The 13,330-nt window shown below is 42.8% G+C and overlaps 1 protein-coding gene across 2 annotated transcripts in view; it reads right to left on the bottom strand.

The window, feature by feature from the left end:
- FLT1 (fms related receptor tyrosine kinase 1) overlaps window positions 1-13,330 on the bottom strand; it is a 194,360-nt gene that overhangs the window by 18,173 nt on the left and 162,857 nt on the right. For both annotated transcript variants that reach the window (XM_090273753.1, XM_090273754.1), the window contains exons 18-23: window positions 11,669-11,773; window positions 8,318-8,431; window positions 6,246-6,334; window positions 2,344-2,500; window positions 1,848-1,945; window positions 1,042-1,164 (exon numbers count right to left, since the gene is read on the bottom strand). In XM_090273753.1, coding sequence (XP_090129879.1) covers window positions 1,042-1,164; window positions 1,848-1,945; window positions 2,344-2,500; window positions 6,246-6,334; window positions 8,318-8,431; window positions 11,669-11,773 — 686 coding nt within the window. The remainder of the gene's footprint in view (window positions 1-1,041; window positions 1,165-1,847; window positions 1,946-2,343; window positions 2,501-6,245; window positions 6,335-8,317; window positions 8,432-11,668; window positions 11,774-13,330) is intronic.

The raw sequence follows: 13,330 nt of genomic DNA, 5'->3' as shown, positions 1-13,330 counted from the left end.
GCAAATTTTTGTTCTCTTCTAGGTAGCAGGATCCCAGTGAGTTAGGCCTTTAGATGGATGGGAATTGACCGGAAGTATGAAACAATGAAAGCACCAAAAGAAAAATGCAAGGGGGAGAGGCTGAAAGAGATATAGATGAACAGAAGAGAAGGACAGACAGACACGTAGATGCCATCTCTGTGAATCAGGGCTCCCCAGGAAAGTCTGTTAATTTTTTTTTTTAATAAAAAGAGACTGCAGACCAGTGGTTCTCAAAGTAGAGTCCTGGGACCAGCTGCGTCAAGAGCATTTAAAAATTTTTTAGAAAGGCAGATTCTCAGGCCCCACCCAAGACCTTACTAAATCAGAATTTCTGGGGGTGGGGCCCAGCAAACTAGTTTAATAAGCCCTTCAGGTGACTTGTATGCTTACTAAAGTCCGAGAACCACTACTATCGAGTAATCAGCAGAATCCAGACACAAGCTTAAGCTCTCACGGTACAGGCGGGAGGAGAGAGGACACAAGAGGTCACCTATAAAAGTAAAACATAACACTATGTCCACAAACAAGCAGGGAAGAGAAGTCAGTGTGAGCCAGCAGGGGGATGCTAGGCATGGAAGGTGGAGAGGGGGGTGGGGGTGGGGGTGGGGTCAGGCAGCTTCCTCAATAGCAAGATAATACCAGTACCCTCCCCCACCCTTTCCTGAGATGTATACACCTGCTGAATCAATCATCCGGGTTTATCTGAGGGAAAGAGTCCAGGCTGTTCCTTCCAGTGGTTCTGAAAACTCCCACAGGAGTCAAAGGGAGGTGCCCAGGGCCCTGCTAAACACTTCTCAGGTTAGCAAGCCCAGAGGACAGGGACCAAGCCAGAAGTGAGGGACAACAGAATCGGAGATGGTGGTCTCTCTGGAACACAGCCCAACTGGACTGCCTGTCTCCCCAGAAAACACGATAGTTTTCAGGGACCACTGTTGAGGAAGTGTAAATATTTACCAAGGGTTTGGGTCTGTGGTTTAAAAATGATAGGGTATAAAGGAGTCAAACAACAAACTGACTTACATCTCCTTTTCTCACATAATCGGGGTTCTTATAAATATCACGGGCAAGGCCAAAATCACAAATCTTCACCACGTTGTTCTCAGATAAAAGAATATTTCGTGCTGCTAGGTCCCGATGAATGCACTATAATAAAACATTTGCATAATCAATGCATTTCCTCAGTCTAACTGACTAATTTCCTGCAGCTTCTCAGTGTCCTTATTATTCTTATTTCGAGGACCTGTTACATGATGGAAGCAACCCCCGGTGCACAGGGAGATACCATAAAACGTGGAGTGCCTCTTTACAAACAGAGGCCCCTGGAGAACCCAAAGTCAAGGCAGGGCCTGAATCTGCTTTGCTACTGTTTAGCATCACTGCAGTCTGGTCAATGAAGTTGCAACCGAATTCTCCCAGTGAGCAAAATATTCCCCCAACCTTTGATTCTAAGCTGCAGAAATCAGATAGTGATCAAGTGGCAGTGCCAGACGGACTCACAGAGCCCTCCTGGGAAGTAGTGTACGCCGAACCTCTGGCAGGTGTTGCAAACACACTGGAAGGCAATGTGGAGAACGGGGCCAGTGTTATCGGGTGTGAGTTTCCCCTTGAATTAAGTTCTTCCCCCTGGTATTGAAGACTCAGTGTTCTCAAAATTCCTCACTCCTATCAGGACAAACTCAGGCATTTGTCATGATGTTTACTTTACATTTAAGGACATAAGCATAAGCAAGTACTAAGAAAAGTGGATTTATAGCCAATGTGTGTTCATCTGTGTGTGTCCACATACCCAGGCCTGGCAAAGAACAACAGTGAAGAGCAAGGCTGACCTTTCTTGAAGACAAAAACTCCATGCCTCTGGCCACTTGAAAACTGTAAGAAATCAGGTCTTCCATAGTTATGGGCTGCTTGTAGAAATCATCAGAATCTGGAAAGCATTAAAATCATGGCTGTCTATAATGGCGCTTATTAGAACAATGTTAGTAAAACATAAAACAAACCAATAAGTGCATCAGAGTTCATTTTCAAGAGCATTTGAGTTTCAGTACAAATATCAGAGATTTTTCCAGGCCTCCAGCCCATTTTACCCAAGCACAGGGGTCCATTAAGACAGAAAGGCTTGAGAGGAGACAACTGTACAGAGTTCCCTGTCAAAATTAGTAACTCTGTAAATAACCTTAATTCAAATCTTATCTCCTCAGGACGTTACCCTTCAAGTCTCCCACGGATGTTTATTAGGGTGATAAATAAGAAAAAATTTTCAGAGATGCACGGTAGGTTGTAAAAATACCTCAGACTGTAGGACAGGAAGGAATTAATACCTACCATCCTCTTCCTCAGCATCACTTAGACTTTTATCTTCCTGAAACCCGGAGCTTGCGAAGCTCTCGCTGCTGGTGACACTATCTAGTCTTTGTTTCTTGCCTTGCTCCAAGTCTGGCTCCAATTTTTCTTTTTTAGGTTCCACATGTAATGCTGAGTCCTTTGAACAGAACAAGAAGGACACAGATGAAAGGGAGATCCAGACTGAAATAGGGAAGATAGTTTCTCAAGTTGGCTACTGCCTGAGTTGGGAGAATTGTCATTCCACAAAGCAGAGAGTAAGTAAGCAGCAAGGGCCCTATGGTGACCAGGCACCTGCCTACTCCTGGGGCTGTGGAGTCTGTGCTGCTCTTGATTGGGCTTCTAGACAGCTTCTTAGGTAGGATAAAGGAGTATTAACATCAGCTGGAATTCACTGAGAGGTTGGTCTGTGTGATCCAGAATATTAAGAATTTTAGGTGCACTTTCTCATTTAATCTTTCCAACAATTCTGTGAAATAGTTTTTGTTTGTACATGAAAAAATGGGTTCAGAGAAGTCAAGTAATCAAAGTCATATTCAGCTAGTAAGTGGCAAAGCCTGACCTCAGGTTTACCCACCTTTAGTCTGTACTTTTAACCCTGTTCCATACTACGCACCATCCTGTGAAAGATGATACGGATGATAGAAAAGGATCCCCAGTGAATCTGGGGCTTCAGTTGTAATCCCTATGAGGAGTAATAGGAGAAGGCTGTAGTTATCAATTTCTCTGGTTTCCCTAGGATGAGGGAACATGAACTTTTTTTTCCCTCCAAGGAAAACAAAGACATGGTTTGATCCCAGCAGGGGTAGAAAAGACTTTTCATCCTGGACTAAGCATCCAAGCCCTGGTGTGTAACCTTGCTCTTCCATTAAATATGTGATCTTGGGCAAATCACCTTACTTTTCTGGGTTTCATTTTCCTCATTTGAAATGCTCTATCATCCTATTATGTTCTGACTCATAGAAAAGGAATTGTTCACGTGGAACCAGAAAAGATTTTTATCACAGTTAGTAATTCATCTAACAACTGTGACAGCAGAAAGTTAGCACTCCCAGTGGCGGGACCATGTACCTAGGCTCAATTCTGCTAGATGGCAAAACTGAAGTAGGGGCCTAGAGGGACTGGGGTTCAATAGTGTCCCTTGATCCACCAGCATGGTGTGGCCATGCTAGGATTAACCAGAGTTCCCATCCTTCCTTGACGTTTCCTCGAAATATTACAAAGTAGGAGTGATGCCCCCACTAGAGGGCACAGTGGGAGCAAGCAGAGGACAGAGGAGGGAGCTTCAGGAGGGACAATCGGACAAACTCTGAAAGTGTGGAGGGGTACCAGCCTCCTGCCCCCTGAAAAGAACCTTCCTGTGCTGCAGAAGGGAAGGCAGGCCTTGAGTGAACACCCACTGTGGCCCCAGGTGACCCACCTGAGAGCTGATAAAGAATATAACCCTTTGATATTGTCATCTCCCTGAGGCAATTAGATTTGATTCTGCTCAGTTGCGGACTGGAATTTTATTTTATTTTATTTTAATTTTTTAATTTATTTTTTAAAACAAGTTTACTTTATTTTATTTTATTTATCTGTTTTTAGAGAGAGGGGAAAGGAGAAAGAGAGGGAGAGAAACATCACTGTGCAGTTGCCTCTCATGCACCCCCAACTGGGGACCTGGCGTGCAACCTAGTCATGTGCCCTGACTGGGAATCGAACCAGCGACACTTGGTTCGCAGGCTGATGCTCAATCCACTGAGCCACAGCAGCCAGGGCCTTGGAATTATATTTTTTACAAGACCTCCTCCAGGACAGAAAGCAACAGAGGAAGAGTGCGGGCAAGGGTGTGGGGGACGAAAGTGCTCGACAGGCCCACTCATGGCTCAGGTCTGTGACAAAGCTCTCTGGGCAGCCTTCTTCCTCACTTTCCCAGAAGTCTCAGCCTGGGGCATGTCTCCAAGGACCATATAACTTAAGCTCCCTCACCCTCTTCCTGACTCTCAGTCAACGGTATATTCAGTTTTGCTTATTGGTAACCATTTATGTTAAAAAAGGTTAATTTATTGAAATTTTGGTACTCTGTCAGAATACAGTGATTTATTTGGAAAATAAAATATCCCATTCTATTTTGCCTTTTGGTTTTTCCTTCACTTTCTCTTCCTATTCCTTTAGGTTCCAAATATGAAATACAGCCATGTGTTTTCCATGAAAACACTCGGCTCCACCAACAGGGTGGTGAAACATTAAATATAGCCAGAGAAGGAAGCAAACTCTTCAAAACAAAGGACGCACGAACCTAAAAGTTCCATCCTGCCCTGACCCCTGGGGTATTCTGCTGGCTTAGTTCTTCTGGAAGTCAGTCCAGGATTTCAGGACTGAAGGAGTTTGCACTGCTCTCAGCCAAGGGAACCACTATCCACTTCTTCTTCTGTTTTCCCTCCTTATCCAGTGTAATGCACAGAAAAAGCATTGGAAGGGGAGAAAAGAGAGCTGGGTCCTTTCTCCCTGACTTCATCTCTTGTGTGTTCTTAAGTCAATCAGTTGACTTTTCTGAGCACATCTATAATGTAAGAGTGTGAACTAGCTAATCACAAAGATCACTTTCAGCTTTAAAATTCTAATTATGAGGGGGCATCGTTTAAGATTGGGGAAAATGTGTTCTTGCATATATGCTATCAGTCAAATAGAACACCTGTATCTTTGGCTGAATCAAAGTTTACTAGATGAGAGACTGGGCTAGCTGTCAAGTGGTTATTATTTTTGTGCCACATGATGCCTCTTGCCCATGTGACAGGGATGGGCATCATTCATGGATGTTGGACACTTAATCTATAATACAGACCATATAGCGGTGGAAAGTTGGACTCACCCAATCTTTCCATTTCATGGGTCAATAATGATGATGATGAGAGTTAACATTCACTGAGTGCTTAGCTGTATTTAATTCTCTCAACAATCCCACGACTTGGGTTCTGTCATTACTTCCATTTAATAAGTGAGAAACTGAAACTTAGACTGAGTAACTTGCTCAAGGTCCCAGACCTCATGAATGGTAGAAACAGGATTTAAATACAGGCAGTCTGATTCTAGAGTCTGAGTGCTTAACCACCACACTATGTGAATTCATCACCTATATTGCTAATTATCAGTTAATAATGTTGAATCATTGTCTTCCAAACTTCTCCAGACCAGAGAAGGACATAACATTGGTGGAATGGGTTGCACTGGCAAAGTTTCATTAAACTCTCTTTTCTGCTCCACTCAATAATCTCTTTTAAATTTGGTTTGCCTTTAGGACTTGGATCCATGTGTTCCTTTTATTACATAGCTTTGTTTTAGTGGATAAGGCTGGTTCAGCGTGTGTGTAGGTATGACAGGGGTGGTGAGGGTGCGAGGAAGTGTGAGAAAGGGGAGGAAGAAGGAAAGAACATAAGTTTTCTCAGGGCTCATCATTGGTCTATTGTAGACTGTAAGGTCACTAAGCTGACTGAATCCTTAATTTCTTTAATATAATAAATGAAGACAATTACACTTGCTATCATGCTTTAAAAAACAAGTGACTGATTTGTGTGTGTCTGTATATCTGGGGAGAGAAAGGAATAGGGAGAAGAAGAGAGAGAGAGAAAGTTATCAAGATGATTTTATAGGTATTTAGATAGATAGTGAGTAAATTTTAACCCCCATTTATTACTGCATACACTGGGATCAAATATTCTCTGTGCTGTCCACAAAAAGTGTGATGTATTAGCATGGAAGGAATATTTTTTAAAGGAGGGAAAACAGACATTGAATTTTAAGCTTAGTCATTAATGGAAAAATATAATTTTCTCTTGCTTTATGCTCTTATGCCTAAATGGAAAGTCATTGCTGACTTAACGTCCAACCCCTAAATTCCTTACCTTGTTGAGGAAGAATAAGTCTCGTTTGCTCTTGAGGTAGTTGGATAGATTTCCATATTTGCAATATTCAACAATCACCATCAGAGGCCCTGCAGCCAAAACAACATATGCTCAGCCACAGCAAGCCAGTCAGCCATTTGCCAGTCTTCAGTGGGCCTGAGAAATCTCAAACCAGCTTGCCTTTATATTAGTGGGGTCTAGTGATGCAACTTAGAGTGGGAAATTATTTTCAATTAAAAAATACAAAAGCAATAGGAGACAATTGGGGGTTAGGGTGGGGAGAAGCAGAAATTAAAAAAAAAAAAGATAAAAGAACTTTGAGGAGGGGAGGATCCAAAACCAGGGTTCTGCCGGTAACTGCCAGTCACCTTGTATGCTTGTTTGCCAGACCCTAGTGAGTAGAAGGGCTTCGGGATATTGTCACACCAACCCCAGGATAGCCAAGCAGCTCCTCCCTTCCACTGCTGAAAACAGACTGGTTCTGCCTGGCCTGTCTCTCCCAGTTGCATGGCCCCCATGGTATCTGCACAGCGCTCTCCTTGGGCCTTGCAAGAAGAGGTGAAGCAAAGGGCTGGCAAATGTTTTTGTAAAGGACCAAACAGTAAATATTTTAGGCTTTGTAGGCCATAGAGTGACTTGATTATGCCTTTGTAGTGTAAAACTTGATGAGCACATAAATCTAAGCTTCATATAACTCTCACATCACAAAATATTCTTTTGAGTTTTTCCTTCAACCATGTAAAACGGTCAAATTAAGCTCACAGGCTGGATCCATGGTTTGCCGACTCCTGGTTAAAAGGAAGCAAGACAGCTGGCAAGGAGAAAACCCGAGCTGCAATGTGGGTCCCAAGTATGCGGTGCCCTGAGGGCTGCTTCTGCCTCATCTGGCCCAGCATTTCCCAGTACACCCACCACAGGCCCCTGGCAAGGCACAAAACCTGCGGCAAGCACAACTTCCGGTTCCGGTCAAAGCTGGCGGAATCCCGGAGCTGCTCCGGCGGATGCCTGCCTTAGGGCATGCTGGGAGCAGCGGCTGCCTGGACTCCTTGAGCCTAAGAGCGCAGGCTCCCTAGTGCTTCCGGGTACACAGAGGGCAGGCCCTACTCCGGAGCATGGGTGTTCCGTTTCATCAGGACTTTGCTGTTTTAAAAGTGTACCTGAGAAATCCTGACAGCACCTCCTCTTCCCTCCCGTTACAGAAGAGGAAGTTGCTTCCACAGGTTGTATGTCTCCCCACCAGCTGGGAGAATTCCCCGCATCTCAGCTACCTGGCTGGGGTCCAGCAATCCTTGCCCTCTGGAGGGGCTTCAATCCTGAAGCCAGCTCCACAAAGCTCAGAGACACAGATGGAGGTGGGTTCTCTGATTCGCTCTGCTCAGTTTTGATGGTGACTCGGAAGGAGTGTGACCAGAGCCAGGGTAAGTGCGTAGAAAGAGCTATAACTTGTCAATACTCAAGGATGACAGAGAAGCAAGTGCATTGTGCTTGCTTCCCTAGGACTCTAGTTCTGGCCTCCCCGCCCTCCGCTTCTTTCTCTGCCCGCTTCCACTTCTAGCAGGTCGGTCTTTCCCAGCTATCCTTCATCTCTGCTACCTTTGCTGAGCTTGGAAAACATTTATATGCACAGGTACCTTACACCTTTCCTTCTGGCTCAAGCAGTGATGACGCAGCTCCAGCCAAGCACTAACCTTACCATAGGGGAAGACAGAAAGGTGTTCAAGAACATTCATTCCTTTAGGTGAAGCTTCAAGGAATGCGCAACCATCTATGTATTTACCTTAGCTGTGGTCACACTCCTTCAGAGTCACCATCAAATTAGAAGTGCCCTCCACTTGACCTAGAGCCTGTGGAAGGAGATCTACACGACAGTCCTTCTCTTCAGAACTTTTAAAGTAACTGTAAAGGGAAGGCATTTCTAGGATGGGAGTCCCCTTTTATAAATGGACAAAATTTTTCCCCTGGACCTATTGAAAGGCCATTTTTCAGGAGGTGAGGAGGAATGGGTGGGTAGGAAGAGCTGCATGTTGGAGAACTCTGCTCTTAGTGTGTGAACCAGGAGATGAAGCATTTACCTCCTTGCTTGGTACAGGCTCCCAGCAGGTTGACTACATTCAGGTGGTGGCCGATATGAGTCAATATCTTGAGCTCAGTCATCAGAGCTTTGTACTCGCTGGCTGTGGCCCCCTCTGTGTGGGAAGCAAGGAAGAATCAAGGCAACAGGACAATGGGATGCTTTCCGCCAGAGGCAGCATTCCTGCCCTCCCTGTTTGTCAGTGCTCAGACTGTTGCTTCATTAACTTCCTCACATTCTGCAGAAAAGCCAAGTCCCCAGACTGTTTTCATTACTCCCACCCTCCTGAGCCAACATCCTTTTGATTGCAGTAAGACCCAGTGTGATGGTGGGGTTAGTCACTGCACATTTCCTCTTTGTGGACCCAGTCCGGTTCAGCAACGCACTGACTCAGAGCAGGGTACCTTGTGAAAGCCTCTTCCAGGCTTCTGTCCATCAGAACCTTTCAGGAAGGGATGTGGCCACAGCTCACCGCTTTTTCTCAGTTTTCCCCTCTTTGAGGAATTATAAAGAAAAAGCGAAGAATCTGCAAGAGTGGAATGGCCATTTCTGTAAACATCTTTTCAATGTGTTATTTTCTCCCTATAACCTTTTACTCTCTGGAGTCCACAGGGTTATCTCAAGTTGTGAGAACCCGTAAGCATCTGACTTTCATTTCATTCTCAGAGAGAAACAGCATCAGTCTAAGAATCAGTGGAGTCTAAAGCCTAAATTAAGTTTGTTCTGTCTGTTTTTATTGGTTAATTTTGAAGGCATTTAAGTATTTTAAGTTATTTTTAGAAATGAAAAAGTCATATAATCTTGCTGTAAACTATTTCAACAGTATGGTGTATAATAGAGTAAAAAGTGAAAGCCACTCCAGCACACTTAACTTTTTAGAAGTTAATCTATTAGAATTTCAGAACTTTTGTGTGCTTTTATAAATATATATATATACCCAATCAAAGGTCTTTTTTTTAATTTACATAAATGGGATGATATATATGTATTTAAAATTTGCCTTTCCTCCTTCTTAATATGTCAGAAGCGCTCTCCATTCTTTTAAATTGGTTTATGGCATTCCTAACATTTAGACTATCTACAGTTTTCTGTTTGTTTGTTTTTATTTTTGCCATTACAAATAATGCTGTAATAGACAGCCTGTGTGTAATCTTTGTACGCATGTGCAAGTATTTTGGTAAAGTGGTCCTGGAATGGGTCAAAGGGTATGCATTTAACATTGTGGTAGATACTTACATGGTATTTCATAAACACAGATCATTTTTTAATAATAGTTAGATAAACCTTGGAAGCCTCCCAGTGAAGTTAGGATTGGCTCACAGAAAAAACTCAACAAATATTTGTTAGATAAATAAACAACATGATTACTCTTCTCATTTCAGACATGGGCATAATGCCCCAAAAGGCCAAAGGTTTTGCTCAAGGGCACTTTGAAAGAGCTTCTGACTCATGGCCTTTGTTTGACATTCTGCCTCTTCAGTTTCTCTTAGAAACAGATGGCCAACCAATTTAAAAACAAGAAAGCTGAATGAAAATAGTTTTTAGAAATTTTGTATAGTGGGTGATTTGGCAATCTTTTTCAACCAAAGCTGATGGCTTAAGAAAGATAAGCATTTATAAAGATATTACACATACTATTTCTGTGTTATATAGAGTAGATTCTCTGGGGCTTTAAAAAGATCTCAAGTCAGAATTTCCCTCCTCAAAGTCATTGGTCCCTCCATGCACTTATTTATACCCCTTTAGCACAGCCGACTTGCCTTCCTCAGAGACAGAGTGTGGTAGTAAGCAGAGAAATGGGACCAGCTGAGGAAGCAGATGCTTCCAGATTTAGTTTCAGTGTATTTCAGGGTTGGATAAACTCGATTGCCTCCAGAACTCAGGCCAGGATCATTTTCAGGGTTTTGGAGCGATGGGCATTTCCAGGAAGCACTGCCCTCAAACTAAAAGACTTGCACTCAAACCCTTACTTTTACACTGGGGAGCTGTGTGGCCTTGCAGAGGCTATTTAGCCTGCTTGGGCCATATTTCTTCATCTGCAAACTGGGGTAATAATATCTACCTCACAAGGCTGTAGAGAGAAAAACAAGAAAAATGGCCATTTCAAGTGGTTCAGCCTAATATACTGACGTACCTAGTCTGGTGCTTTCTCACATAGAAGACATGTTGATGCCTCTTCAATCTCGGGTGGGGGTGTACAGGGAAGAGTTCTATAATGCAGGTATTCTCACAGAAATCCTCCTATCGTCTGGGTTGTCCACCTCAAACAAAAGTCCTGACTTGTGGATGCAAAACTCCTTTCCTGGCTACTTTTAGAGTAGAACTGTCAGGTTCTTTGTAGAGTTTTATCAAAGCTTTCCTTTGAAAAGGATAGCCTTTCGAGGTGGAAAATATCATTACATGATATTTTGGTGGTGCTGGTGTCAGGGCAGGAAGAAGATGGAGAGTTTTGAAGTCTCCCTAAGCAAATGGCCCTTTTTCTCCTGGAGTCTTTGCTAGGTACCAGCTCAGCTGGGTGCATAGCTTCCAGTGCCTCAGAATCCCTTGGCAGTATCTTGGAGACTTTGGAAAGCTGAAAACTGCCCTTTGGGTTTTCAGTCCTGTTTCTTTTGGTTTGGGGACCTTAAAATGCATTGACGTAACATGGAAATTCCTTTATAAATGAGGAAATGAACTCTTTTCTAAACTTTAAAGGACTCATGAGTCTGATTTGTTTGGTTTACATAATTTTCAGTTTTGCTGTCTTATGGTGGTGGTCATATATATCCCTATGTGATTTGGCTCCACCTCCCAGCACTTCACAGAGTGGTAGTATCTCTCAACACTAGAAAGATAATTTGTTGTTGTTGTTGTTAATTTCTAAAGAGAAGATGTTTTATGGTTGGGACTTGACAGTATAAAATAATTTAGGGTTTTGATCATTTCAGTTGTTTTAGTTTCATAGTTTTACTTTATAGTTAGGCCAAGCCCCAGCTAAGCCTTTGGGGTTTATGGTGTACAGTTAAGTTTTCATTATAATGTCATAGTGGATCACTTCAAAAGTTTGAACCTGTTGTTACCATGGGCTTAAGTCCCTGATAGTCTAGAGTCTGAGATGTGTTAGAAGAACTGTCATTGAGGTGACAGAAATCATTTTCCCATGGATGATACTGATTGTTACATTAACAAGGTTTATTCTGAACACTTGCTGGCCTAATCTTAAACACCTGAAGTAATGGGGTGCCCAGTAGTAGAAGAAAGTTCTGTGCCCAGAGCAGAAATAGCTTGAATCTGTTCCTAGGCCACATCCAACTTATATCAACATGTAGGGAATGTAATGGGTCAGTTGAAAGCCAAACTACAGGTTCCATACCTTTCAGCATTTTTACAGCCACAGTCCGGCATGTGGGTGATTTCTTAATGCCAAATGCGGATGCTTGCACCACTTTTCCAAAAGCCCCTCTTCCAAGTGATTTGCCTACAATGGAAAGAATACACTGATTTGTTTGCCAAGCCAGTAGGGTGAGTTTAAGTCTTTTTCAGGAAGAAAGTGCCGTTTTTCCTATGTGTGTATGTGAGGCATGTAGCTTTGAATGGGATCTCCAATGAACTGACCCCAAAAGAGTCAAAGTAAGGGACACATTTTCTGGAGTATCTTCTTTCCAACTCATTATTGTGCATCTATGGTGCCCTCATTCTTCACAGACTTGCTGGACCCCGAGAAGGCCTATGGTGCAAGTGGATGGCCAGTTTTCTTTTTAGAAAATCTTCTTGGAAGGGGGAGATCACAAAATTCTGGGTAGTCTCTTCTGTTGCTTAATAACATTATTAACAAGAATATTTCCCTGTGTTTAATGTAGGCCCATTTTATTGCCACTTAAGGTAATTTCTTTTGATCTGTCTTCAGCAGAGTGAGAATTTGAGAATGGTAGTTATTGCTATTGGTTATAATAATGCTTCATAGATTAAAAAAATAAAAATAACCACTAAGTCATTTCTCTTCCTTGTCAGGCAAAATAGTCCCAGTATTTCTACATGTCTTCCCATGATTATTATAAATCTCCATGGTTCAGCACACGAGTCTGTGAACCACTGGTAGTAACTTGTTTCAGCAACAGAAAGGTGAGAGCGAAATGCAATAACAAGGCAAGATATCTTTCATGGTCCCTGTAATGTAATGCTACAACAACTATTCACATGTTTCTCTCCTCACCCTTTCATGAGACAACTTGACTGAGAGGAGCAATGACCATATCTGAATCTTCCTAGAACCTAGCCCAGTACCTGGTACATAGAAGGGCCCATGTGATAGAGACCTTGAGAGTGATGCTCTGTGAGGAGGGCATCCCCTGGAAAATCTTAGCTACCTTTTACAAGGAAATCCCCTGGGACTTCCTTTTGGATCATCAGGAAATAGGGAGCTAAGCAGAACTTAGAGAAATAGTTCACCTCAAGCATGATATGGCAAAAGGAGTGAGCCAAAAAAGTCACTCTTTTTTGTTCTTCTGCGGGGAAAAAGCCAACAAAATGCCTCTAATCAAAAGTTAAGTCCCAGTAGTTGTGAGAGTTGATTTAACACAATGCCTGCTCTCTCATCCAAGTCCTCTTTCTCAAACTGTCCTGATAACACAGGGGAACAATTTTTTTAAAAAATATTTTATTTATTTATTTTTAGAAAGAGGGGAAGGGAGAGAGAAAGAGAGAGAGAGAGAGAAACATGAATATGTGGTTGCCTCTCACACACCCCCAATGGGGAACTAGGCCTGCAACCGAGGCATGTGCCCTGACTGGGAATTGAACCAGTGACACTTTGATTTGCAGGCCGGTACTCAATCCACTGAGCAACACCAGCCAGGACTAGGGGAACAATTTTTAACATAATTCCTGTTGAGTTTGATTTTTCAACTGTTTTGGACTTAAATAGGCATGCTGATTTCAAAACTGCAGTTAGTTTTCCTCTATCATATCAAGGTTTCCCTTACAGCTTATCTTAATACAACCACTCTAGGCTGGATCGAGCCTGGATGGAGGGAAG

The sequence above is a fragment of the Furipterus horrens genome, unplaced genomic scaffold (genome assembly GCF_987537825.1).
Source record: "Furipterus horrens unplaced genomic scaffold, mFurHor1.1.pri manual_scaffold_4, whole genome shotgun sequence".
Taxonomy (NCBI): domain Eukaryota; kingdom Metazoa; phylum Chordata; class Mammalia; order Chiroptera; family Furipteridae; genus Furipterus; species Furipterus horrens.
Note: the sequence above shows the minus strand (reverse complement) of the source record. Positions and strands in the feature narration are given on the sequence as shown.